This window comes from Lontra canadensis, unplaced genomic scaffold, assembly GCF_010015895.1.
Source record: "Lontra canadensis isolate GAN:19392208 unplaced genomic scaffold, GSC_riverotter_1.0 scaffold78, whole genome shotgun sequence".
Lineage (NCBI taxonomy): Eukaryota > Metazoa > Chordata > Mammalia > Carnivora > Mustelidae > Lontra > Lontra canadensis.
The window spans coordinates 1,714,036-1,739,478 of NW_022631072.1; the positions used below are offsets into that span (position 1 = coordinate 1,714,036).

The 25,443-nt window shown below is 36.2% G+C and overlaps 1 protein-coding gene across 4 annotated transcripts in view; it reads left to right on the forward strand.

Moving 5' to 3' along the window:
* HEATR5B (HEAT repeat containing 5B) overlaps window positions 1–22,820 on the forward strand; it is a 105,665-nt gene extending 82,845 nt beyond the window's left edge. Inside the window, exons 29-36 of one of the 4 annotated variants that reach the window (XM_032881859.1) lie at window positions 790–1,044; window positions 2,551–2,678; window positions 5,303–5,447; window positions 6,353–6,619; window positions 7,774–7,998; window positions 14,995–15,146; window positions 16,387–16,600; window positions 21,918–22,820. In XM_032881859.1, the coding sequence (XP_032737750.1) occupies window positions 790–1,044; window positions 2,551–2,678; window positions 5,303–5,447; window positions 6,353–6,619; window positions 7,774–7,998; window positions 14,995–15,146; window positions 16,387–16,600; window positions 21,918–22,222 (1,691 nt within the window). In that variant the 3' untranslated portion in view covers window positions 22,223–22,820. Of the gene's footprint in view, window positions 1–789; window positions 1,045–2,550; window positions 2,679–5,302; window positions 5,448–6,352; window positions 6,620–7,773; window positions 7,999–9,416; window positions 9,465–14,994; window positions 15,147–16,386; window positions 16,601–21,917 lie in introns of those variants that run through there. The other 3 variants (XM_032881861.1, XM_032881860.1, XM_032881862.1) reach the window with 3 other exon arrangements.
* Window positions 22,821–25,443: the final 2,623 nt, after the last annotated feature.

Sequence of the window (25,443 nt, forward strand, 5' to 3'; positions counted from 1 at the left end):
ACAGAGTTCCCTGGCTGGGGCAGGAAGAGAAGGTGACCAGTGTTTTCGGGAGTCTCTGGCAATAGTGAAGAGGAAAGATCCCCAGATGGAGGATCCCCGGCGGCATCTGCAGTTGCAGAGAAAAAGATGGAAACCCTAGCGCTGGTGAGGAAGGCACAGGCCCTCCAGTTCTGCAGCTGCAGGAAAGACTCACTTTTGGTGGCTTTGTAATAAAGAGAATCTCTTTGGCCAGATTGCTCTTTAGTATGTGCTATGGTCTGAATTTTGTGTCCCCTCCAAATTCGCGGGTTGAAAATCTAATCCCCATTGTGATTAGCATCAGGAAGCAGGGCCTTTGGGAAGTGCTTGGGTCAGGAGGTGAAGCCCTCTGCAATGGGATTCGTACCCTTAGAGGAAAGACCCCACCCACACTGTCCCCTAGCCCCTTCCACCATGTAAAAATACAGCTATGAGTCAGAGACATGGCCCTGATCTCAGACTTCCACCCCCTCCAGCACTGTGAGAAGTAAATGTCTACTGTTTAATAAGCCACCCAGTCTGTGGTATTTTGTTATAGCAGCCCAAATGGACTAAGACAGTAAGTAATGAGGATTTTTAAGTTAGTCGTTGATGAATGGTTGACCACTTGCAATAAAAATAATGGCTTCGGTTCAGTGAGAAAGAACATGGGTTGTGAAAATGAGAACAAAGTGAATAAAGGGCCAGATATAACAGTAATAAACAAATTTTAAAAACAAAAACAAACAAACAAACAAAAAAAATAATGGCTTCGATTGGCCTGTTTTACAGGTGGAGCATTTTATACTCCCGAGACCATTGATACAGCTAGACTTCACTACCGGAATTCATGGGCCCCGATTCTGCACGCAGTGGCACTTTGGTTAAATAGTACAGGATTTACATGTCCAGAGTCTGCAGAAGCAGCAGCAATGCCTGGCTTACAGAAACGTGCTACGCCTGTCAATTTACACCAGGCATCGGGAGCAATACCTGGTGCTAAATCTTTGCCAGAAATTAACAAAGACAGAATGCATCTGATTTTAGGTAGGTGTGAACATTGATGTATTTCAAGATGTGTCACTTCTGAAATTCTTATCTGTAGGGAAGAAAAGATTTCCTTCTGTCCTTTTAGGTTGTGTGGCTGGCCTAAGAATTAAATTGACATAAGACAGATTAACAGGAGAAAAGCATATGGATTTAGTATTTTCAATCTAAAGTAGCCATTAGGCCCCAAAACTTATATGCCATTTTACACAAAGAACAATAAATTGTGGGGATGTGACCAGACAAAGGGGGTTTGGGCCGGGGGCAATAAATTGTGGGACAGGGATTAGGAAATATATGGGGGAAACTAATTTTAGTAGGTTTGTTTGTACAAGTCTATTTCAGCATTGACTCCCAGTCTTCTCTTCCTGATACAGAGAGGGCACCTTTCTCACGAGAAATGTTGACTTGTTTTAGGGTGGAAAGGGGCAGAGAACCCTTACTGCATCTGCTGTTCATCAAGTACCTTCAGCTGAAAGTAATCAATATGTCAAAGAGGCATATTTTGATGTGGCATGTTCTGAACTCCTTCAGATGTTTCATTTTAATGCTATAGAAAAGTTTTATATACCACAGTCCAGAGAAGGAATAAAAAGGAGAGGATTTTTTAAGCACATGTTCTAAATTGTTAACTGAATTTTTAATAAAAAAGTTAATTATTAAAAACTATTCTAAAAATTTTAGCTGCTGTGTTCACTCACAGAGCAATAGTGAATAATTTTTAAGAAAAAAGCTACATTTTTCTTTTTCAATGGCAGATTTTCTTTTTACTTGACACTTAACAAATTGTCTATGAGGAAATAATAAAATGCAAAGTTAAAGCAAATTTGAATAAATCTCAATTTATAATTGCTTTATAGATGCTCTTTTAACATTAATATATATATTATATATATATATTATATATATATTATATATTATAGATTCTAATGAGGCTCTTAAGCAGTTTTATATTTTTGGGAGGGAAGAAGAACACAGTTGGTAAGGTGAAATTATAGAACTTATCAGTAGATCTCATACATGAAAATATGAAAGACTTTTAAAATAATGACCTTACCCTTATGCGAATTAAGGATAATTGTTATCCATGATATCTATTATGTCTCTGTAGCTTGCCGCTAAAAAATCCTTGTAGACATGAAAATTGTTTGACAACCATTTAATGAGAAGTAATTTTATAATTTACATAAGTTTATTTTTAATGTATTATTTTTTAAATTCCTAAAAATAAAAAATTGAGTATCTTCTTAATCAACTCCATGACCTTGGAACTGCCTCTCGCCCCCAACCTTCAACTTGATTACTAACCTAATTGCAAAGCTACAATCTGTGTTATAAAGTTTGGCAGCTGCGTTTGGTAAGCATTTGACTCTACTTTAAGGTAGCATTAAATAGGCGTTAAAGTAACCTGTAAAAGAATAGAGGGAGAATAGAGAAAAAATCTGATGTCAGAGCAACAAAGTGTTTTATAGTGACAAACGTGTGTTTTTATTATGTACGTCACAGGTGTGAGCATACAGTTCCTTTGTTCCCCCAGACCTGAGGAGCCTATTGAACATGTCACAGCATGTCTACAGGCCTTACACACCTTGCTCGATTCTCCTTATGCCCGAATCCATATTGCAGAAGATCAGGTACAGTATATTTCTATAACAGATAATAAATTATACGCTTTGTTTTCATCCTATTTGTCTTAAGATAATTTTCTCCTGTATGAAATAAATATATAGTAAGTATTTAGGATTTTGACTTTATCGTGAATGTTAGATGACAAGGCACTGCCAGCATAGAAATAGTCAGTGTATCTTCTTAGATGTGTTTATCGGTAATCAAGTAAAACTAAAAATTAAGGGATGCCTTCAACCCCAGCTAATGATTCTATTGATAAAGGCCTGAAGTAATTTATAAGGCTGTTAAATAAATTATACTACTTTTAAATGTTTGATAATGTTTTATCTCTCATTTAATGAATTTTTTTTGCACTGGCTCAACTATTCATTAACAATTTAATGAATTGCTTTTTCTAATTTCTATATGTAATTTAAGAGGACTTTATTCATGTTATAGAACTAAGCTACTGGTGGATTTGTCATTCTTTTTAATTAGAAATTCTTTTCTTTTCATAAGAACCATCTTTTTGGTCACCATCACACATCTACAAGGTGGGGTAACTTTCCATAAAACACAGACAGATAAAGAAAGCTGAGAGCATTCATTATATCAGATTAGTTGTGCACATGACGCTAACCAAAACCAAAATAAAACAAAGCATATGCTTTGTGATTACAAGATTCACTCACTGATGAACTCTTCTTATACCCCAGCCTTGCAATCTGAAGCTGTTCCTCAGCTAAACTACAGCTTACTGCAAGAAACTTGTGGTTTTTATAAAATTTAAAACTTAATCTGTGAATGAAGAGAGAATACTATGTTTACACTCGCTCATTTTTTTTTTTTTAACATAATACATCCCACACCCAACTACCTAGCTTTTTTTTTGGACTCAGTAATGTTTTGTTTATCCAAGCATTGCTTTACACCTGAATGGATTCTATTTTTTTTCCTGAGTTGGATCCTATAATTTCAAAATCATCAGTATTATATTCATTTACCCAACAACTTTCACTCTGCCTGTCCTGCATCAGGCACAGTTTGAGACTATAGATACCAAAAGTACAGGTACTTTTGATACAGGTACTCCCGATCCAGGTACAGGGAGATCAGGATGGTATGACAAATGCTGAGCTAGTAAACGTATGTAAAGTATGATGACAATAGAGGGAAGGAGCGCTGACATCAAGGAAAGTAAGAAATGGCTTCTCAGTGGAGATGAGGGTTGGATTAAATCTGAAAAGAGAAATTAGTGAGGCAGCATAAGAGGGATGGGTTTTCCTCTCTGGGAGAAAAGCAAATCCAAAGACAAGGAGACATGAGAGAACATGACAAGTTCAAGGACACTACTGTCATTTACTACAGCTGAGACAAATAGAGCATGTGAGAGTTGTTAGGAGATGAGGCTGCGCAACAGGGAAAAAGCCAAACCACGAAGATTCCTGTATGGCCTGTGAAAGGGTCTAAAAATCTGTCTTAAAAGTGATAGGAAATCATTAAAAATGTTAAAATAGAGGAATGACTTGATTAAACTTGTATTTCAGAACATGGTATATATATAGAATTTGATCACTTTTATTGACTTTGTGAAATTGGTCTGTAGGACTGATAAGGGAGGCAGGAGGGCCAGTTAAGAAGCTCTTTGAATTTTATTTCTAGAGAAAGAGTGAGTTACACTGGCCTAGGAAAACTGAATAAAGGAAGAAAAAAGAGGGCTGGGACTGGAACGTGAGGGTATATTACAAACAGCAAATAAGGATGGAGATGAGGGAAATAAGGAGACTACTAGAGAGGTAGGAAGAGAACTAAGAGAGAACAGAGTTACAAGGGCAGGGGAGAGTTTCACGGATAGACAACAGGCTCAAAAGAACCAGAATCCAGTATATGAAGACAGAAGAGGATCCAGGGAAGGTTACTAGCGATCTCAGACGGAGCATTCTCTTAGGTGGAAGAGTGAGGGGTGAATGTGGGGTGAAGGAAGGAAGCCTCTGGGCTGGGACCAGAGGAAGCACAATAGAGATACAGGACATGGGGACAGAGAAGGTTCTGTGAGGATTTGCGGGGGGGCGGAATAAACAGGAAAGACCTGAGTGTTTTCCTTACACTGGGAAAGGAATCGACCTAGACAGAGAAACTGAAGACATGTGGAATGCAATCAAGGTCCTTGAAGAATCCCTGGGAGGTCAGGTAAGATAGGGAAGGAAGCAAATAAGGAAAGATGAATCAGCCTTGGGTAGAGTCTAGACACTTGATCTTAAGGAGAGAGGTAAAGGTAGGTTTGGTTATAGTTAAGTTTTTTTCTTCCTCTTTAAAATTTGAGACAGGTTCATTGGATGGGTTTGATGTGGATGATTGTAAGAGGCTTAAAGTGAGTGGTGAAAGTTTGTAATAGTTGCTGAGATGAATGGGAGAGAGGCTTACGGGAAGAACCTGGTATCCACAGTAATTTGTTGACTGAAAATTTGTTGGGATAGAATATGACCATTTCTCAAGACTGTTAGATTGTTCTTACTTGTTACAGAGTCATATATATTAATTTTAGTTACCAAATTGATTTATTTTTACATGCATATTTTCTTAGATTGTAATATAATTTTGTCCTTTGAAATTAAGATTAATTAAATTTACCTGTATTAATTTATACTAGCTGATTGGTGTTGAGTTACTAAGTGTTCTGCACCGCCTCCTATTGACCTGGAACCCACCCTCTGTTCAGCTGCTGGTCACTGGGGTCGTACAACAGATAGTAAGAGCTGCTCAGGATTATCTGCAAGAAAAAAGAAACACTCTAAGTAAGCACTAGAAATTATGCTAATTTGGAAGTAGATCTTGTTTGTACTCTAACTTTTTAAGTATCAGTGCCAGGAAGTTTTTAATTAAAAGTGTAGTCATAGATGTAGAAGATTAGCAATTGATTTTGCTTTTAATGGGAAAAACCAAATGAGGGGCACCTGAGTGGTATACTCAGCTAAGCATCTGACTCTTGGTTTCAGCTCAGGTCATGATCTCAGGGTCATGGGATCAAACCCTATGTCAGGCTCCAATCTCTGCTTGAGATTCTCTCTCTCTCCCTCTGCCCCTCCTGCTTGTGCTCTCTCTCTCAAATAAATAAATAAATCTTTAAAAAAAAAGAAAAAGAAGAAGAAGGAAGGAACCAAATGAAATTGCTGGTAGTCAACTATTTTTCACCTTCAAAAGTGTCAACCTCACATGGTTCAACCTAACATATATGTTCCTCATAATATGAAATACATTCCTAATAAAAATACCCAATAAAAATTTTTGAAGTAAGAAATGGATTGTCTTTTACTTTTAGAGAGAGGTCAGTAAACAGAATTATAGCAAGGCAGAGAATTATTGTGAGAAAGCCATGTGTTGCCAGTTAGACATTCAGTTGTAAGTTCCTTTAAAAGAATTCTTAGGGACGCCTGGGTGGCTCAGAGGGTTAAAGCCTCTGCCTTCGGCTCAGGTCTCCATCCCAGGGTCATAGGATTGAGCCCCGCATGGAGCTCTCTGCTCAGCAGGGAGCCTGCTTCCTCCTCTCTCTCTCTCTGCCTGCCTCTCTGCCTACTTGTGATCTCTGTCTGTCAAATAAATAAATAAAAAGAATTTCTCAAATATACTTACTATATAGTTTTATCTACTCTGTGCCATAATTTTTTTTCTGGAAATTTTACCAAATTTTCTTTCATCCAAGATGAAGATGATGTGGAAAAAGAGTCATGTCTTATAGTTGGAGAAGGCGGTGACAGTGGTGGTCTTGTTCCTGGAAAATCTCTTGTGTTTGCAACTATGGAGCTGTTGATGTTCATTTTAGTACGTCATATGCCACATCTCAGTACCAAGATGTCGGATTCACCCAGTCACATAGCCACCAAAACTCGACTGTCAGAAGAAAGTGCTCGTTTGGTGGCAGCCACAGTTACCATACTCTCTGACTTACCGTCCCTTTGTTCGCCTGCTGGTACAGTATTAATCAATGTTTGGAAATGCATTCTATTACAGTAGACAAAGATGAGCTTGCCTTTGATTTTAAGTGCTATTATAACTTATCTTCTTCTTTAGTCTCAAGTATGGAAGGAGAAGTTAGTCTTTTATGGTGTCTTAACCTTTAGGAGCCTATAAAGATTAAGGATTCAAAAAACCCAAAACTTGAGATGTTCTTCAGATACATTTCAGACAAACTTCACAAAGGAGATACAACCACAGCTTGAGGCAAGGCACTGGACATTAGCAGACAGACATATGGTGGCATAACCAAACCTGTTAGTTTCTGATCTGTTTGCCACTCTTGAGTAACTGACCAACCATAAAAACGTCAGATGAGTATGATCACCAACTCTTAGGAGGAACTAAAGACATTATAGCTACAAAGATGATAGTTGTCTGCAGATATCTGAAAAGTACTGGATGGAAATGTAGACTTTCCCTCTATTTATCTGGAAGAGAGAAATAGTATAAGGAGTATAAAGGTAAATTTCAACCCAACACAAGCCTATAGATGTGAAAATAATGAGTTCTCTGTTGCTGGAGCTTTGCAGGCCAAGCACAATGGCAGCCTGAGAAAGTGTTGAGCATCTTTCGTGAGGTGGGAGGTTGGATTCAATGCCCTTAAAGTTCTTTCAGCTACAAATTCCAGGATTTTTTCGTTTCTTCTTTGCTTACCCATATAGTCCTTTCTTCACTTTTCCCCACTTGGTTAAGGCTGACTTGTGTACACTGAAGATTGATTACATGTCTTAGAATTGCTACCAGATTCATCAAATTGCTCAGATAATTATCAAAGTATATATGGTAGTGCTTCCCTTCTGTTTTTCTATCTTCTTTTCTCATTTTCATTTGAAAGGCACAACATATTAAATAGGTGAAGTATTAGAAATAATAAAAAACGAAGCTACTTGGAAAAAGAAAAGAAATATTCTGTCTTTTTTAAAATAACTTGCTACTTTCTCACTTTCTTTTCCAAACATTGAATTATAGTAATAGTAATGCAGTAAATTTTGCATTAACAACAAGGGAAAAAATAGTATTAAACCAGAATCAATTGTAAAAGCAATTGAAAGAACTGTAATAAGTGAACTGAGTAGTTATGAGGTATCTGATTTGTTTTCAATTCAGGGTGTATGACAATCCTGCCCACGATTCTATTTTTAATTGCAAGAATATTGAAAGACACAGCGATAAAGTCTGCAGATAATCAGGTTCCTCTGCCAGTCAGTGCAGCACTTCAAGGAATTAAAAGCATCGTGACACTCTCAATGGCCAAGACTGAGGACACTCAGAAACAGTGGACAGCTCTAATTCGCAGCACTCTCGCATGCATCCTGGAATATTCTCAACCAGGTAACCTAATCAGGGCTTCAAACCCATAATCTATCTGTTTGTCAATAACTAATTGAATGAGCTTGTCCAAAAAGTGCTTTGTAACACCGAATCAACACAGAGAGGTGTTGTGTATGTGTGTGTGTTTTAGTCACACCTTGCAGATAGGAACTTTAGTATCCCTTTCTGGGTATTCACTGTAAGTGTCCTTTTCTCAGCACTTACGTACATGTTGGATGTATGTAAAAAAGAGCCAAAATTTCTGTCCAAAAAAGGACAGAAAATTTCAGAAAATATACTCAGAATCAAATTGATATGTGTTAATATATTTGTTTCATATGTTTTCTTTTTAATAAAAATAATAAGATAGGAAAGTTGAAGTATCTTTCACCACCCCCAGCTTATCCTCAAATGAAACCAGTCTTGATTTTGATGTTTCATTCCAGAAATACTTATATATGTAAATAAATTACTTTCTGTATTAATAAATACAGGCATATATTAATAAATATTAAAAATACACATATATGTTAATTACATGTATATTTGAATTCTATATCAACTGAGATAAATAGCCATGAGCAATATATATTTATTTCTTTTGTGTTTTTATTTATTTATTATTTTTAAGATTTTACTTATTTATTTGACACAGAGAAGAGAGCACAAGCAGAGGGAGAAGCAGGCTCCCCACTGAACAGGGAGCCTGATATGGGACTTGATCTGAGGACCCTGGGATCATGACCCGAGCTGAAGCAGACGCTTAACTGACTAAGCTACCCAGGCATCCCTCTTTTGTGTTTTTAAATTTACATAAGTAATGTCAGAGTATATCATTGTACCGGCACATTCTCACTTAAGAATAAGGTTTTTTGAGCTATTAATGTGTACATATAAAACCCACATGTTTCCTTTTAGCCTCTGTGTTGTTTCCATCACATGAATTTTTCAGTTACTCATTCCCTTCTCAATTGATATTTCTGCTATTTCTGATTTTTTCCCCATTATAAAAATTGCTGCCATGAAAATCCTTATAAATTCTTCATACATTTATGCCATGAGATTTTCTGGGGTACCCCTAGAAGCTGAATTGATGGCATATTTTAATTTTAATTTTATCAGACATGGCCAAATTATTCTCCAAAGTAGCCATATGAATTTACACATCTACCAGCAGTGTATGATAATCTCTACTTTTCCACATCCTCACCAATACTCGGTATTTCAGGCTTTAGGTTCTGGTCAAATTTCTTCTGGTCTTTTAAATTTTGCTCTCTGATGGGTAAGATGTACTATCTTACTGTTTTAATTTGCATTTCGCATTTTCCTAATGAGTATAAGCATTTTTCATGCTTGTGTTTAATTTTGGGGGAAATGCTTTTTCACATTTTTGTCCATTTTTCTTCTGTGTTTGACTTTTTCTTTCATGGTATTTCCATTTTAAAGAAAATGTCAGAGGACTGAAGACAAAGAATAATTAAGACTTGCCATGTCACCTATCACCTGTTAAAACATGTCTACTCTTAAGACTGTGGAGCAGGTCCATGAATCAAGAGATAGGGCAATGAAACACACAAATTACTTAAAACAGACATTCATCTACATGAGAATATAATACATGATAAGAGCACATTCATTATTCCTCAAATGGTTTCTGTCAGCTGTTTGAGGTACCAATTCCAGTTAGATCCTTACCTTCTATCATGACCCAAAATAAATACCAGAGGAATTGAAGTGGTAATGTATAGTTTTAAAAATAGTTAAAGAAAATATATGTAAAATTTTTATGTAAGAATGGCAAAGGAGTATGTAAGTGTAAGAATGGAAAATATCACATGGGAAAACTATCAATGTATTAGGCTATATAGAAATTAACTTATACCTGTCAAAACATCTTACATTAAAAAGTAGCTGAAAGGGCGCCTGGGTGGCTCAGTGGGTTAACCCGCTGCCTTCGGCTCAGGTCATGATCTCAGGGTCCTGGGATCGAGTCCCGCATCGGGCTCTCTGCTCAGGAGAGAGCCTGCTTCCCTCTCTCTCTCTCTCTGCCTGCCTCTCCATCTACTTGTGATCTCTGTCTGTCAAATAAATAAATAAAATCTTTAAAAAAAAAAAAGTAGCTGAAAAATTGACAATAGTATTTATGTCAGTGTTAGTATCAATAATGCACAAATAACACCCAATAGAAGAAAGAGGAAAAGAAAGAACACACGTTAGTAAAAAGGAGATAGAGGTGACCACCACACATATAAAAAAGTCAGCTACATTATTATGTAAGCAAAGAAATAAAAACAAAAACAAAGTAATATAAAGTTTTTTCTTATAAAATTGATATTTTTTCTTTTAATGTGACTGTACAGCTGGAATTGGTACCAAGAGAACATTTTCATACTTTGCTGAAGGGAGTTTAAAAATGGTTTAAACTTTCAGGGAATCAGTTCTACAGAATGTACAAGGAGCCTTGAAGGATTCATAATGTTCAAGGTTATCTATCACAGTCTATTTTATAATAATGAAAATATGTGATAAATATAAGTACCTGGCAGTGGTAAAAATTATTAAGTATATGACTATATATTAATTTGGGTTATAAATCCATTATACTGATTTAAAATCATATTTGTAAATAACTATGTATAAAAAAAAAAAAAAAAAAAACTACCCCAGACCAGAAGAAATTCGACCAGAACCTAAAAATTAAACTGTCACAGCGCCTGGATGGCTTAATCTGTTGAGCATCCAACTCTTGGTTTGGCCCATGTCCTGATCTCAGGATCCTGAAATGGAGCCCTGCATCAGACTCCATACTCAGCATGGAGTCTGTTTGAGATCCTTTCCCTTCCTCTCCCTCCCCCTCTACTCTTCCTTGCCCCCTGCACTTGCTCTCTCCTTTTTCTTCCTCTCTCAAATAAATAAATAAATAAATAAATTTTATTTCTAATTTATTTAGAAATTAAACTGTCACTGGATGGTAGAATTACAAGTTTTATTTTTTTCCCTAGACTATTTTTATATTGTTAAGCAATGACCATGTGTTACTTTTATTATTTGAATTTTTTTAATACTAATTATTTGGAAGAGAAAACTTTAGTTTTATTAATTCTACTGAAACTATTTTAGCTTTATCTTGAGTTAATGTTTTGCTTTTTAAAGTAGGTTTTTAACAAACTAAAGAAATGTTTAAAAAAATGTTAAATGCCACATTTATATATGTATGTATATGTGTAAATAGGTAAATAGATACTAATAACAAAGTAAAGAAATAGTTAAGAATTTGTTTAAGAATATAAATATTGTTTTAATTTTCATGAGGCAGTTCCAAAGTCAATAATCACACATTTTTCCAATTGTCAGTTATATGGGAAGGTTTTGATATTTTATCAGTCTTGTTCATTAATACTAAGTTAATTTAAAGGTATGGTAAATTTTTTTTTTTTTTTAGATTTTATTTATTTATTTGACAGACAGAGATCACAGGTAGGCAGAGAGGCAGGCAGAGAGAGAGGGGGAAGCAGGCTCCCTGCTGAGCAGAGAGCCTGATGCGGGACTTGATCCCAGGACCCTGGGATCATGAGCTGAGCGGAAGGCAGAGGCTTTAACCCACTGAGCCACCCAGGTGCCCCGGTATGGTAAAATTAACTTGCCTAAAATATTCTGTCCAGAACTGAATTCTCAGTAGACAGCCAGTATGAAGTGGGAGTTAAGGCCACAGGTGTTATTTGTGTAATATTTGCAAGCAAGGCAAGTAGAATCCCTTGCTTTACAAGGAAAGTTTTATAATAAGGAATTTTTATTTAGGAAATCACATTTCCTAGTATGAAATCCGAGACTTCCATTTAGAAAAAATGTGCATGCGTATGTACATGAACACAGACATATGTATATACATCTCCTTGGAGGTAGTGTGTACTCTTAAGATTGCTGCCATTTTTCTTCAGTTTTAAAAAGTTTTCAATTTTGTAATAGATTTCAAACTTTTTAAAATGTGAACTACAGTATACCCTTCTAGATTCACCAACTGTTAACGTTTTGTCACATTTTATTACTCTATAATCTGTATGTTATTGTTAATGTCATTGTTTATTTTGCTGAGCCCTTTGAGAATACACTGAAGTCATCATGACTCTGTGCTACTAAATGCTTCAGAGATGTCCTATGAACAAGGACATTCTCTTACATAACCACAGAAGAATTATCAAATGTAGGCAATTTATAAAGCTTTTTTTTTTTTTTAAAGATTTTATTTATTTATTTGACACAGAGAGAGATCAGAGGTAGGCAGAGGCAAGCAGAGAGAGAGAGGAAGCAGGCTCCCTGCCGAGCAGAGAGCCTGATGCGGGTCTCGATCCTAGGACCCTGGGATCATGAGCTGAGCCAAAGGCAGAGGCTTTAACCCACTGAGCCACCCAGGCGCCCCAAGCTTTTTTTTTTTTTTTTAATTTTATTTACTTATTTGACAAAGAGAGAGAGATCACAAATAGGCAGAGAGGCAGGCAGAGAGAGAGGAGGAAGCAGGCTCCCCACTGAGCAGAGAGCCCGACGCGGGGCTCGATTCCAGGACCCCGAGACCACAACCCGAGCTGAAGGCAGAGGCCCAACCCACTGAGCCACCCAGAAGCCCCAAATGTAGGCAATTTAACATCGATACAATGCTGTTACTGTTCAGACGCAAATTTTACCAATTGTCGTAATAATGACTTTAATAGAACTTTTTTTTTTTTAATCCAGAATATAGTCCAGGATCATGCATACTTAGTTGTCGTACTTAGTTGTTGTAATGATTTAGTCTTCTTTAGTCTGAGGCAGTATCTCAGCTTTTTTTTTAATCTTTCATGATATAAATGTCTTTTATAAGTGCAGACATCTATTTTATAGATTGGTTTTCTTTTTTTTTTTTTTTTAAAGATTTTATTTATTTATTTGACAGACAGAGATCACAAGTAGGCAGAGAAGCAGGCAGAGAGAGAGGAGAGAGCAGGCTCCCCGCTGAGCAGAGAGCCCGATATGGGGCTCGATCCCAGGACCCTGGGATCATGACCTGAGCCGAAAGCAGAGGCTTTAACCCACTGAGCCACCCAGGTGCCCCTATTTTATAGATTGGTTTTCAATTTGGATTTTATGTTTCTTTTTCTCGTGGTTAGATTCAGGTTATGCTTTTTTGGCAGAAATACTATATGAGTATTGTTATGTCTTTCTCCATGCATCTTGTAAGGAGGCATATAATGTTGCTTCATCCCATTATCGGGAATATTAACTTTAATAACTTAAGATGGTATCTGCCATATTTCTCCACTACAGAGTTGATGTTTTCCCCTTTTACAACTAATAAGGAATTTGTGGGGAGATAATCTGAAACTCTGTCAATTATGTGTTCCCCATCAAGCTTTCACCCAATGGTTTTTGGGTTTTTTTGTTTGTATTTTAAGTAAACCCTACCCCCAGCACAGGACTTGAACTCATGACCCCGACGTTGAGTCGCATGCTCTACTGACTGAGACAGTCAGGTGCCCAGTGGTTTTAACATCTGTTGTACTTGAACCAGTTATTACTGTGATGATGTCAAAATGATAATTTTCTAACTTCTTCCTTAATTTTCTTCCTTGTTCATTTATTAGCATTTCGTGGGAAGAGCTTGTTCTTTGCCCTTATTTTTTATTTTCTTATGTTTGTTATTACTATCAGTACAGATATGATCCTTTTTTTAATTCAGTGGGTCCATTTTTTATCATTTTGACATATTCCCTTTATTTCTTGAGCACATTCTTACTTTCTTGCACCAAAAATATAGCAGGCTTACTTTGTATTTTTCCTGTTACTGTTCTGGTTCCATCACTTCTCCAAAACAGCCCTGGTTTCTTTTAGTAGAAAACAGTATTTAAATGGCAAATCAGAAAGTCACAATTTTAAAATAAAGTGTTAATTTTTGAATAAAAAATTGCTTACAGTGTCACAGACTCTGAGTTACAAATTGTTTTCATTTCACCTATGATAATATTCCTGCTATGGAGTTCTCAGGTTTTTAACAGGTATGACTTAGATTATTGTAGATTGGCTAAATCCTTCAAATTTTACAACTTTCTTTCTTTATGTTAATAGGCTTCTTTCTATTATTCTTAGCTCATTCTATTTTATGTCAGTACTCTAAATACTAGATAATGTTAGCATATCAAATATATATGTTTATAATTTTGATAAATTACTGATTATCATTGAGTATTTGCAGTTTCCAAATTAGTCCAAATTCATACTTAAAGAATGTTAATAAGTTCAGCTGTGGAAGAAATGAGAATGACAAAATAGTTTAGGTCTCTTACTTTCCAGGTTTAATAGTAGTTTTCTTTAGAATAAATGTAGATATTTCTTGTATTTCTAATTATATACTGTATTTCTGTTAGGTTGTATTTATTCCCAAATAAATGATTTCAATAGAAGTTCTTTAAAATTATAAGAATACTGTCTTGAAGAAATTGTGCAAAATTTTTTGATTATGGTTGTATAAAATGTGTAGGTTTCATATTTATTGAATAGAAAGGTGTTATCACTAAGAAAGTTTGCTCTGGATTTTTAAATTACTTGGAATATCTTATAATCAGTTAACTTTGTGGAAGGAAAGTATTTGGAAATTTTTGATCCATCTAAACTACAAAAAAGTTACATAACTTTTAAGTTTAAAATTTTATATTACTATGTTATCTTTCATTCAAATTTGCTTTCCCTTATAGAGTTCTTGTTAGGACTTATGCCTGAAATTTTTTCAGTTAATATTGTACCATCCAGAAAAACAAGGAAAAAAGGACTTCAATGCAGGACTTTATGATAAAGTATCCCTTTTTCCTTAGTAGTAATTGATTTCTATTCATAAAGTTGTTTATGGATTGTATTAGATTGAGGCACACACTGCTATAAATGTCACAGGGGGAGAGCGGGTTATTGTTCAAGATTGGAATTCCAAAATATGTTGGAAACAGCACATTGCTTTCCTTTTTCATGTATTTTAATATTATTCATGTATTTCAGAAGATTCCATGCCTATGCCTGATGAAGTGAGCATGCTAACAGCAATTGCACTCTTCCTGTGGTCTGCTAGTAGTGAAATAATAGGAGTCCAGTCATTACAGAATGGCTGCATGAACAGATTTAAAAATGCACTGAATTCATGTGACCCATGGGTAAGTTACACTTAAACAGAGAGGTAAACATTCCACTTTATCAGTAAAATTTCAGATCAATTCATTAAAATGGGTGAGGCATTATTTGAAAACCTAAATATTTGTTATATGGGTTTTCAGTAGAAAAGCTGGAAAAGATCACTCAGTTTAAGCACTAGGAGACACGTGTGTATGTGTATTTACACCTGAAAAAATTCTCCAGTATCTAAAATATTTGATTAACTCTGGCTTATAATGGTAGAGATTTTGCATGAATATATGGTTATTATCTTTCACTGTTTACTTAATGACACCAAAAGCATTAAAGAATAAATTTACATTATTACATGTTTTGATGAACCTGTTGGAAGCCAGTTTTTCTAGAAAATAAGGTTTTTCGGCTTCACAATGTTGAAGTCTAAACTAATGATTCTCAAACCTGCTGCACATCAGAAAAAAAAAACCAGCTTAATAACATGATTCCTAGATTCTGCCGCTGTCTTCCTAAATCATAAATCTCTATTTTGAAAACATTGCCCAATATTATGTCCAGTGAGGTAGGTCTGGCAACTTCTCTTCTACCAAAGTGGTGAAACAGCTTTATTCCACTATTTTTCCCATATAGTGATGGGCCTTCCTTTTAGCTTGCCTGCCTGCCTTCCTTCCTTCCTTCATTCCTTCCTTCCTTTTTTTAAAAATTTTTATTTGGGGTTACTGTGAAGTCCTTTTATGCTAAAGTGGAGCCAATGAGATTTTACTTTCTAGGCCTGGAAAAGTTAAATTGGCATAAGCAGTCATTTCCAGAGAATTCAAATGAATTTGAGTTGTCTAACTGGGGTATTTTTATAGCATTGTTTGACATCATTTAGATATTAGCCTTCCTTACTAAATATGTTAGGTTAAAATGGAAGGGACAATTTTCAAGCAAAGAAGAAATTAAAAACGTAAATTGGAGTTCCTGGTTTATAGCTTCTACCACACTACAGAAAGAAATGAATTATATAAGCTTGGTAATTTGGCAGTTACCATATAAGGAATATTTATTTAATTAATTTCTTTTCAGTTTTTTTTAGTTAGCTTATTGGAAGTTTCGTTATTCTAACTTTATTTCTATAAATAGAAAATGGTATTAATTCATCCCACAGTTCTAGTTTCATCATGCAGTATCACATCTTTTCAGCGCATATTAAGTTGCAACGTGATTATACAGCAAATGAGAACTATCACACGTGTTAATTAATAAAATTATTTTCTTATATAGGTCCAAGCCAAGTGTTATCAGCTTCTCCTCTCAGTCTTCCAACATTCCAATCGTGCCCTTTCAACTCCGTATATCCGTTCCTTGGCTCCAATAGTGGTTGAAAAGCTGAAAGCGGTTGAAAGAAACAGACCAGCCAGTAGCACAGAACTTTTAGCTGTTCAAGAAGGAATCAAAGTTCTGGAAACATTAGTTGCTCTTGGGGAAGAACAGAACAGTAAGTATTCTTATAAAAAGCCAGGAGTCCAAAATGAGCTGTTTATTTTATATATATCTCATATATATATATCTTACTTGATATTAGACACAGGCCATTGCAACAATAAGTTTACTAAGTAGTGGTTACTGTAGAAAGCTTAATATTTTGGTCATGCTACTGACATAATATATTGAGTTATTTATATTCATTTTTTTATGAGCAAGAAGATAAATTACTGATGGCCTTTAAACACACTGATTTTTTTTTCTAGGAATATACTCTTTAAGAATTAGGAAAATGTGGATATTTAATAGGTTTATAAAAGTAATTTAGTATGGTGTTCATAATAGAAATATAGAAGCTTTATAACAAATAGAATCAGATTAGTGTTAATACCAAACATCATTATTAAAATACCTCCAATTTTTAAATTTAAAAATTATTTTTATTTAATGAAAAGTTACCAGATACGTCCATTTAATCAGAGGCTGCCACAGCTTAATATCTACTCCTCTTTATTCCCTTGATTTCATCATAATCTAAAATTTGTTTTTAAAAAAATTACTTAATTGCTTCAGCACAAAGACTATACTTTTTAAGCTAATACCTTATGATTGAACATCAGGTGTTTCCAATTTTTCAAAATCATAAATAACCGAGATGAGTATACTTGTACAGATATCTTTGCACACATTTTTTATTATAGCTATCAGATAAATTACTTAATGTGAAATTACTGGGGGTTGAAAGGAATGTACATTTTAAAGACTTTTAATATATATTGCTAGATTACTCTCCAGATAACAATTACATCCATTTTTTTTCTATTGTAAGTTTTTTCTTCTTCCCTTGAAAAAACTTTTACGGGAAATTGGAAAGGTAGTAGAGACTTTGAAAAGTTACTGTAAGAGCTTCACTATAAAACAACAATCCAGAGGTGCCTGGGTGGTATCTGACTCTTGGTTTTGGCTCCATTGGTGGTCTCGGGTCCTGAGATTGAACCCTGAGTCGGGCTCTATGCTTGGAGTCTGCTTGTCTCTCTCCCTGCCCCTCTACTGTTCCCCCCAACACACACACATGTGCATGTTCTCCCTCTCAAATGAGTAAATCTTTTACAAATAATAATAATCCAGAACTATGATAGTGGAAAAGGAGAAATGCAGAGGTGATGAAGAAAAAAAATTGATCTTACTTGGTGAGTGACTAGTTATAGGGAGCAAGAGAAAGAGAAGAGCCGAACAGGACTATGTTACATGGAAGAAACATGGAAGCAGTGTCAGAATTGGAAAAGTCAGGAAGAAGGACTGTTTGGGAGTTGATAAGTTTAATTGAAATTAGATATTAATAGACTATTTGAATAGAAATGTTGTGACTGACATCATGGTCTATGTTTGTGGCCATGATGGCAAAAACCAAAGGGTAAACGGTGGCCATCACATTATTTCATAAATGCTCATTCATTTATTCATTGATTTGACGTTACCTTCCTGACGAATGCCATCATATCCCCTTAGTAGGACTCATTTACCTTTGGTTTTTGCATGCATTTGGCCTTATATTTATCTTAATTTTTTTTAATGCCAATTTTATTATACTTAAAAGTCTTCCTATAATACAAAACATCTGTTATCTCAGTGAAGCAGTCTATTAAAAAAATGAAGAAACCAGGATAATGCTTATTGCTATTTAGATATGTCTGAGATATATCTCACTAACACTTAAAATTATAATATATAGTTACGTAAAATATAGTAATGTAATTCCCAGAAGATAAATTTTCAGCTTTTAAATTTGTTTTATCACCCACCTTTCTTCACAACAGTTACAAATGCTAATTTTTTGTTTTTAACTTTATAGTATCCATTACAGGAATAGGCAAGGAGTGTTTCTTCACCCAACATGACCAGGGTTATAAGCTAAAGACATTGGAATTATATTTGAATCTTAATTCTTTTTTTTTTAAGATTTTATTTATTTATTTGACAGACAGAGATCACAAGTAGGCAGAGAGGCAGGCAGAGAGAGAGGAGAGAGCAGGCTCCCTGCTGAGCAGAAAGCCCGATGCGGGGCTCGATCCCAGGACCCTGAGACCATGACCTGAGCCGAAGGCAGAGGCTTTAACCCACTGAGCCACCCAGGTGCCCCTGAATCTTAATTCTTGTTCATCATCTTTATTCAATCTGTTACTCAAAACTTGTCCTATCATTTTTTGAAACTTCTCTGGGATTCAGGAGAATCTTGGTTCCTATTCTTTTTTTAAAGGATTTTTTTTTTAAGATTTTATTTATTGATTTGACAGAGAGAGATCACAAGTAGACAGAGAGGCAGGCAGAGAGAGAGAGAGGGAAGCAGGCTCCCTGCTGAGCAGAGAGCCCGATGCGGGACTCGATCCCAGGACCCTGGGATCATGACCTGAGCTGAAGGCAGAGGCTTTAACCCACTGAGCCACCCAGGCGCCCATTGGTTCCTATTCTTGTACCTAATCATCTCAACTAAGTAGCTCTAATAGTTTCCTAACAGATATTCCCCATCAATTTTACCTCTCCTTCGTTTAAGAATTTGAGTAGTGGGGCACCTAGGTGGCTCAGTTGGATAAATGTCTGCCTTCAGCTCAGGTCGTGATCCAGGGTCCTGGGATCGAGCCCCACGTTGGGCTCTCAGCTTAGTTGGGAGTCTGCTTCTCCCTCTCTCCCTGCCCCTCTCCCCACTCATGTTCTCTCTCTGGCGTGCCAGCTCTCAAATAAAAGAATCTTTAAAAAAAAAAAAAAAGAATTTTGAGTAGTTTTCTCTTGCATTACTGCATTGAATCTGAACATCTTTGCACAGTTTTCCAAACTTTTTTTCTGCTTTCCAATGTGTATCCACAAACCTGACCAGTCCAATTTTCTCACATGGCTTATTTTAACCTCTGTACAGTCTTCAGTCTATTTTCACTCTCCTCAGGTATGTTTCTTCCTCACATTTCTAATTACAAAAATAGATTTAACCTGCATCAGATCTCATTTTTTCAAGAAATGTTGCTCAATTACTCAGCCCACTCTCATCTTTCCCTTAATACAATTTCTTTGGCAGTTATAATCAACCTTATTCTATGACCTTGTGGTTTTAAGATAATAACTAAAACTATAAAATCCTAAAGTATTCTTCCACTTTATGAGGCTTTTGAGGAACTCTATCTCAAATGTTCACTATAGGTTTTTTGTTGTTGGTTTTTTTTTTTAAGATTTATTTATTTATTTATTTGACAGACAGATCACAAGTAGGCAGAGAGGCAGGCAGAGAGAGAGAGAGGGAAGCAGGCTCACTGCTGAGCAGAGAGCCCTGACATGGGGCTTGATCCCAGGATCCTGAGATCACGACCTGAGCCGAAGGCAGAGGCTTTAACCCACTGAGCCACCCAGGTGCCCCTTCACTATAGGTTTTTAGCATTGAGTTCTCTAATTGTTTGATGTGCTGGATACCCTTTTCAGCTAGGCACTAGGTTTTAGGTTGAAAGCTGTTGATGAATTATGTATTTCCTAAAATTCCTAGCACATTTCTAGATACTTGATGGGTACTTAAATAATTTCTATTTTTTCCAGTTAATTAACTGTTAAAATCAAAACCTTGCTTTTCAACCTGATGTTGAAAACCTTGTCTGCTTTAGTATGCACAGTGTACTGAAGATAATTTCATATTTATTTGGTAATTCATTATTATATCTTCTATAGAAGTTCTTGTTATACAGTACTGTTATAATTCTGTGTGAGGGAAATTGAGTTAAATCTAGCTAATTGGAGAATTCTTGGGACTTTTAAAATATCAGCTTGCTACCTTTCTTCTTGAACTTTGTCATGGAAGAGTATCCAACTGATAAAAACTTCTGAGTGGTTTTCAAGGCAAAGGATGTTTGTGTTTGTTCATTCATTCAACAAGTAGTTACTGAGTTCCTGCTGCAAACCGGGTATGTTCTAGTCGTGAAATAACTACACAAAGATCCCTGCCCTCATGGAGCTTATATTGTAGTGCAAAAACAGAGACAGTGAACATCCCCCGCCCCTTGGGTATATCTGTCTCTATTTTATATATAAACATAAAATTTTGTGTAGATAAACATTGTGTACATATATCTATATACATAATTTTATATAGAAGTGAAAGTGGATATAACTATATTAATTTTGGATATAGATATAATAGATGCTGAATTAGGAAGATGCTATGTAGAAAAAAATACAGCAGGGAAAGAAGATGTTCAGGGACAGAATGGGATTAGGGTTCCGGAAAGGTCTCATGATTGTTATCATTGTATTTCTTGACGTCAGTGAATGTTGTATTCCACATTCTGTATCAGATGTTTCCTGCTCCCCTGCAACCTTGGCTACTGTCATTCTACAAAAGTTAACAAAAGTGGAAAAAATTATTATTCTCAGTGTTGATTATCAGATACAGACGTATACATGATCACGTTTTTTAAAGAAAAATACCAGCTTTAATGAAATTTATATTCCAGGATGGAATTGTTAATATGGGAAGACAAAGAGACTAGTAAACGGGATGGGATTAAACTTCCAAATAAATCTTTAAGGGCTTAGAATATATGTCAACCAGACACAGGTTCTTGGGTTTTTTTAACCCTAAATTCTACATATTTGCTTCTTTTTGAGATATTTTTCCTTCACTTATTATGGAGTTTACTGTTGAGGGGGAATGATAAAATGGGAAATAGTTGTATTTCTATTTTTAAAAGAAGGAGATACCTAGTTTTAGTTAAATAATAACAAATTGATGCTGTTCAGTTTCTCTTTCCTACTCTATCCTCCCTATTCTGAAATACCCTGAAAAATGTCATGATCTTACTCTCAGAATACATTCCACCAGATCGTAGTTGTAAAGTACTTACTCCCTTTTACCCTTTTAGCCATTATTTTTTCACCTTTTTTTTTTTTTGTAAGTAGGCGTCTCGCCCAGCATGGAGCCCAATGGGGTCTTAAACTCATGACCCTGAGATCAAGACCCAAGCTGGGAAAGAGTTGGACACTTAACCGACTGAGCCACCCAGGTGTCCCTAGCCAGTATTTTTTTTTTTTTTAACAAAACAATATAAACTAAAATATGCAGTCTTAACAAATTTGGTCTCCAAGCTGGATATAGCCTGGCATTAAGTAAATAGTCAATATTAATTAATATTAATTAATATTGACTATTTAATATTAATTGTTGTTGAAGTCTAAGACAGATCCTATTTGATTATGTTTTATTGTGACCGAGACTACTGTGGTAATCACCTATCTTAAAGTTTATTGTAATTGACAGATTTGTGATGATCTTCAAACCTTATCATTGTTCCTTGCAGGAGTCCAGTTACTTGCCCTTTTAGTTCCCACTTTGATCTCTTACCTGCTGGATGAAAATTCTTTTGCCTCAGCAAGCACAGTTTCCAAAGATCTTCATGAGTTTGCACTCCAGAATTTAATGCATATTGGACCTCTGTACCCACATGCTTTCAAGACAGTAATGGGAGCGGCTCCTGAGTTGAAAGTACGTTTGGAAACTGCTGTTCGAGCAAGCCAAGCCAGCAAAGCTAAAGCAGCCACCAGGCTGCCGACCCCTGCTGTACATTCTGCACCAACGATTAAGCTAAAAACCAGCTTTTTTTAACTTGATATTCCATTCATTTTTATTTACATTGTCAACTGGCAACTAATTAGTGATCGCCACTGTACCCTTCTGGGCTATAGGTTCTACTTCATTTGTATATGGGTATTGTATGTGTCTAAGTAGGTTAAGTAAAATAATGCTCATGCCATTTTCTGATTTGAAACGGGTGATTGTTTTTATCATGGGGTAGATGTGCTTTCCTTTTTTTTCCTGTAATGCTTCTTTTTTATTAATTTATTTTTTAAATACTGAGCCATAGTCTCTTAAATTTAAGTGCTAAAAACAATTGTATCATGTTGGGCAGCCTATTGGTATTGTCAGGAAAAAAAATAGGTCAATATTCAACATCTGTCATGAAAGAATTTAATTGAGAAACAAGCAGAATTTAGATTTTGAAGTAACTCAAATAATGGAAAATGTTTCATGTTGTATATAATATGAATAAAGTCACACTTTCTTAGCATTTCTCAGAATGTCCTTACCTTTCTGATAGATCTTTTTACTTCCATATTAGATAACTAAATTATGCCTGTATTTTAGTTGTTAGCTGAATTAAAGCTTTCATTGAAAGATCCATTAAAATGTTTCAAATGTGGAATAATGTTCTGCTTTTTTTTTTTATGGCTAAAATTTGGCCTTGGTTATGTTTTATAATTATAGAACAGAGCATTGAGTTCTGACTGTGATGGTTAGTTTCATTCATCAAATATTTATTGAGCGCCTACTGTGTATGAAGCATCAAGCTAAGTCCCGCAGGGCATACAAAAATGAATTTGTCATAATTATGATAAGGTCAGTCTTTTGTGAATCGGAATTTTACCCCATCCAATAGATAATTGATGAGATGAGTGTTTGCCAGAGTGTGGTTTTACCAGTATACCTAGACTGTAGTATCAACAGCAAGTCACCTTTCTGAATATTCCAGGTACATAACCTGTTTGTCATCTGCTGCCATCAACTCACTCTCATGCCCTCACCAGCTGGCAGCTCCCATCCCCTTGCTCCTTTTCCCAACCAAACATTTGCAGCTGGAGGAGGTTGCCCATAAAATGGTTCTGCCTTTGACAAGCTCTCTTATTTATTGTCTTTGGCAAGGCCTGGGTGCAAAGAACTTGTCCACCCTTTCCCCTTTTGGTGGCAGAAGTGTAATGGGGGAAGACTGGACCAGGGGATTGTCAGTCTTTAAAACTCGGAGAGGTGCTTTCCCCTGTTGTCTCACTTTCCTTTGTATCTACAGGGTTGTTTTTTCATTTCTGAGTTGCTTTGCTGAAGTTACTCTCCTTATTTCAGGGGTGGTTTTTGGGTCACAGTTGTACTGAGATGTAATTCAGACGTATATATCACCCATTTAAAATGTACAATTCAGTGGTGTTCAGTTTATTCACAGGGTAGAGCAACCATCACTACAATCAATTTCAAACATTTCCATTGCTCCCGAAAGAAACCTCATGGGATGCTCAGTCAGTTGAGCATCCAAGTCTTGGTTTCAGCTCAGGTCATGATCTCAGCGTCGTGAGATTGAGCCACGAGTTGGGAATCCACACTCAGTGGGGAGTTTGCTTGAGATTCTTTCCTTCTCCCTCTTTCTCTGCCCTTCCCCCAGCTTGCACACACACTCTCTCTTTCTAAAATAAATAAATCTAAAAATAAATAAATCTTAAAAAAGAAAGAAAGAAAACTCATACCCTTTAGCAATCACCCCATGATCTTTCCAATGCTCCCAAGCCTTAAACTACCATGGATCTACTTTCTGTTTCCATCAATTCTTCTGTTACAACCATCTCATATAAATGAAATCAGAGAATTAGTCTTTTGTAACTGGCTTCTTGACTTACTGGTTTTTTTTTTTTTTAACCTGTTTTTCTTTTTTAAATTTGTTTGGGGTTTTCTTAGCCTTCAAAAACCTTTATTGGGGGATAAACCTAGTTCTAATGGAAAAAGTCCACCTCTGAAAAAGGAGTTGTGGGTATGTAAGCTTGTCTGATGGACATTCATGACTTGTACATTCATGGCTCAAAATAAAGACCCTCAAACACAAATGAGTCTAAAGCCGTTACAACCCAAAATTGTGTGATTTGTTTACATGTGCTTATCTTAGCTCTTAAAATATGATCTGTGTAAGAGGAGCTGTACCTTCCTCATGATTCACAGAAGTACATGGCCATTAAAAGGGCGGGGGTGGCCCCCAAAAATGACAATTTAGAGTATAAGATTCTCCTCTCCACACTATTCAGTCCACATTTATCCAGGAGGAGAATGAAATACAATCAATGCCCAGGTGCCTCTCAAAGAGGCAAATGTGATTTGGAAATTTTTAGCACAATACATCTCAACTACTCTGGCTGCACATGAAGCCAGGATGCCCTACATGAGATGCAAAGAGATTGTGCCCACCACAGTTTGCCTCTAGCTCCTGTGCAAGATGCAGCTCCACTGTAGTCTGCATCATGTCACTTAGGGAAACGAGTGCCTTGTAGCAACCCTCATGCCTCATTAATACCAGTCTGTGGCCCTCACTGACTCAGTGGTGGGTTTTTTTGTTTTGTTTTGTTTTGTTTGTTTGTTTTACTAAAAACATCTGAAGAGGGGCAAATGGTTGCAACTGCCATCAGGTCACAGCAATTTCAAAAGCTGAAAAGGCTCTCTATCCCCTGGTCCAGTCTTCCCCCCGCTATTATACTTCTGCCACGAAAAGGGGAAAGGGTGGACAAGTTCTTTGCAACTGGGCCTTACCAAAGACAATAAATAAGAGGGCTTGTCAAAGGCAGAACCATTTTATGGGCAACCTCCTCCAGCTGCAAATGTTTGGTTGGGAAAAGGAGCAAGGCATGTGTACAAGACAGAGGGAGGAGGCCCTTTGTCAAGGGTTTGATGACCCAACCCCAGATGCCCAGCTTGGTGCCAGCAGACCAGGACCTACCAAAACCCACTATTCAGACAGAAAAGGAAGTGAAGACACCAAAAAATTAAAGTCAGTTCTGAAATCTTCACAGTTGACATTTGTTCTTTGTAGCAGTAAGCCCTTGAATGAGAATCCGGGAACTTGAGGAACACATTCCTTTCTTCAGGATTTAAAAAATTTTATCATGTACCGGAAGACTACATTCAGTGTGGATCAAGTCTAACAGTGTTTGCTAGAACTCGGTTGTTAGGCACACCTAGCACTGGGAGGAAACTTCGTCTAAGCAGAGTGACTGGTGGGCAGGCCAGAGGCCTTTCTT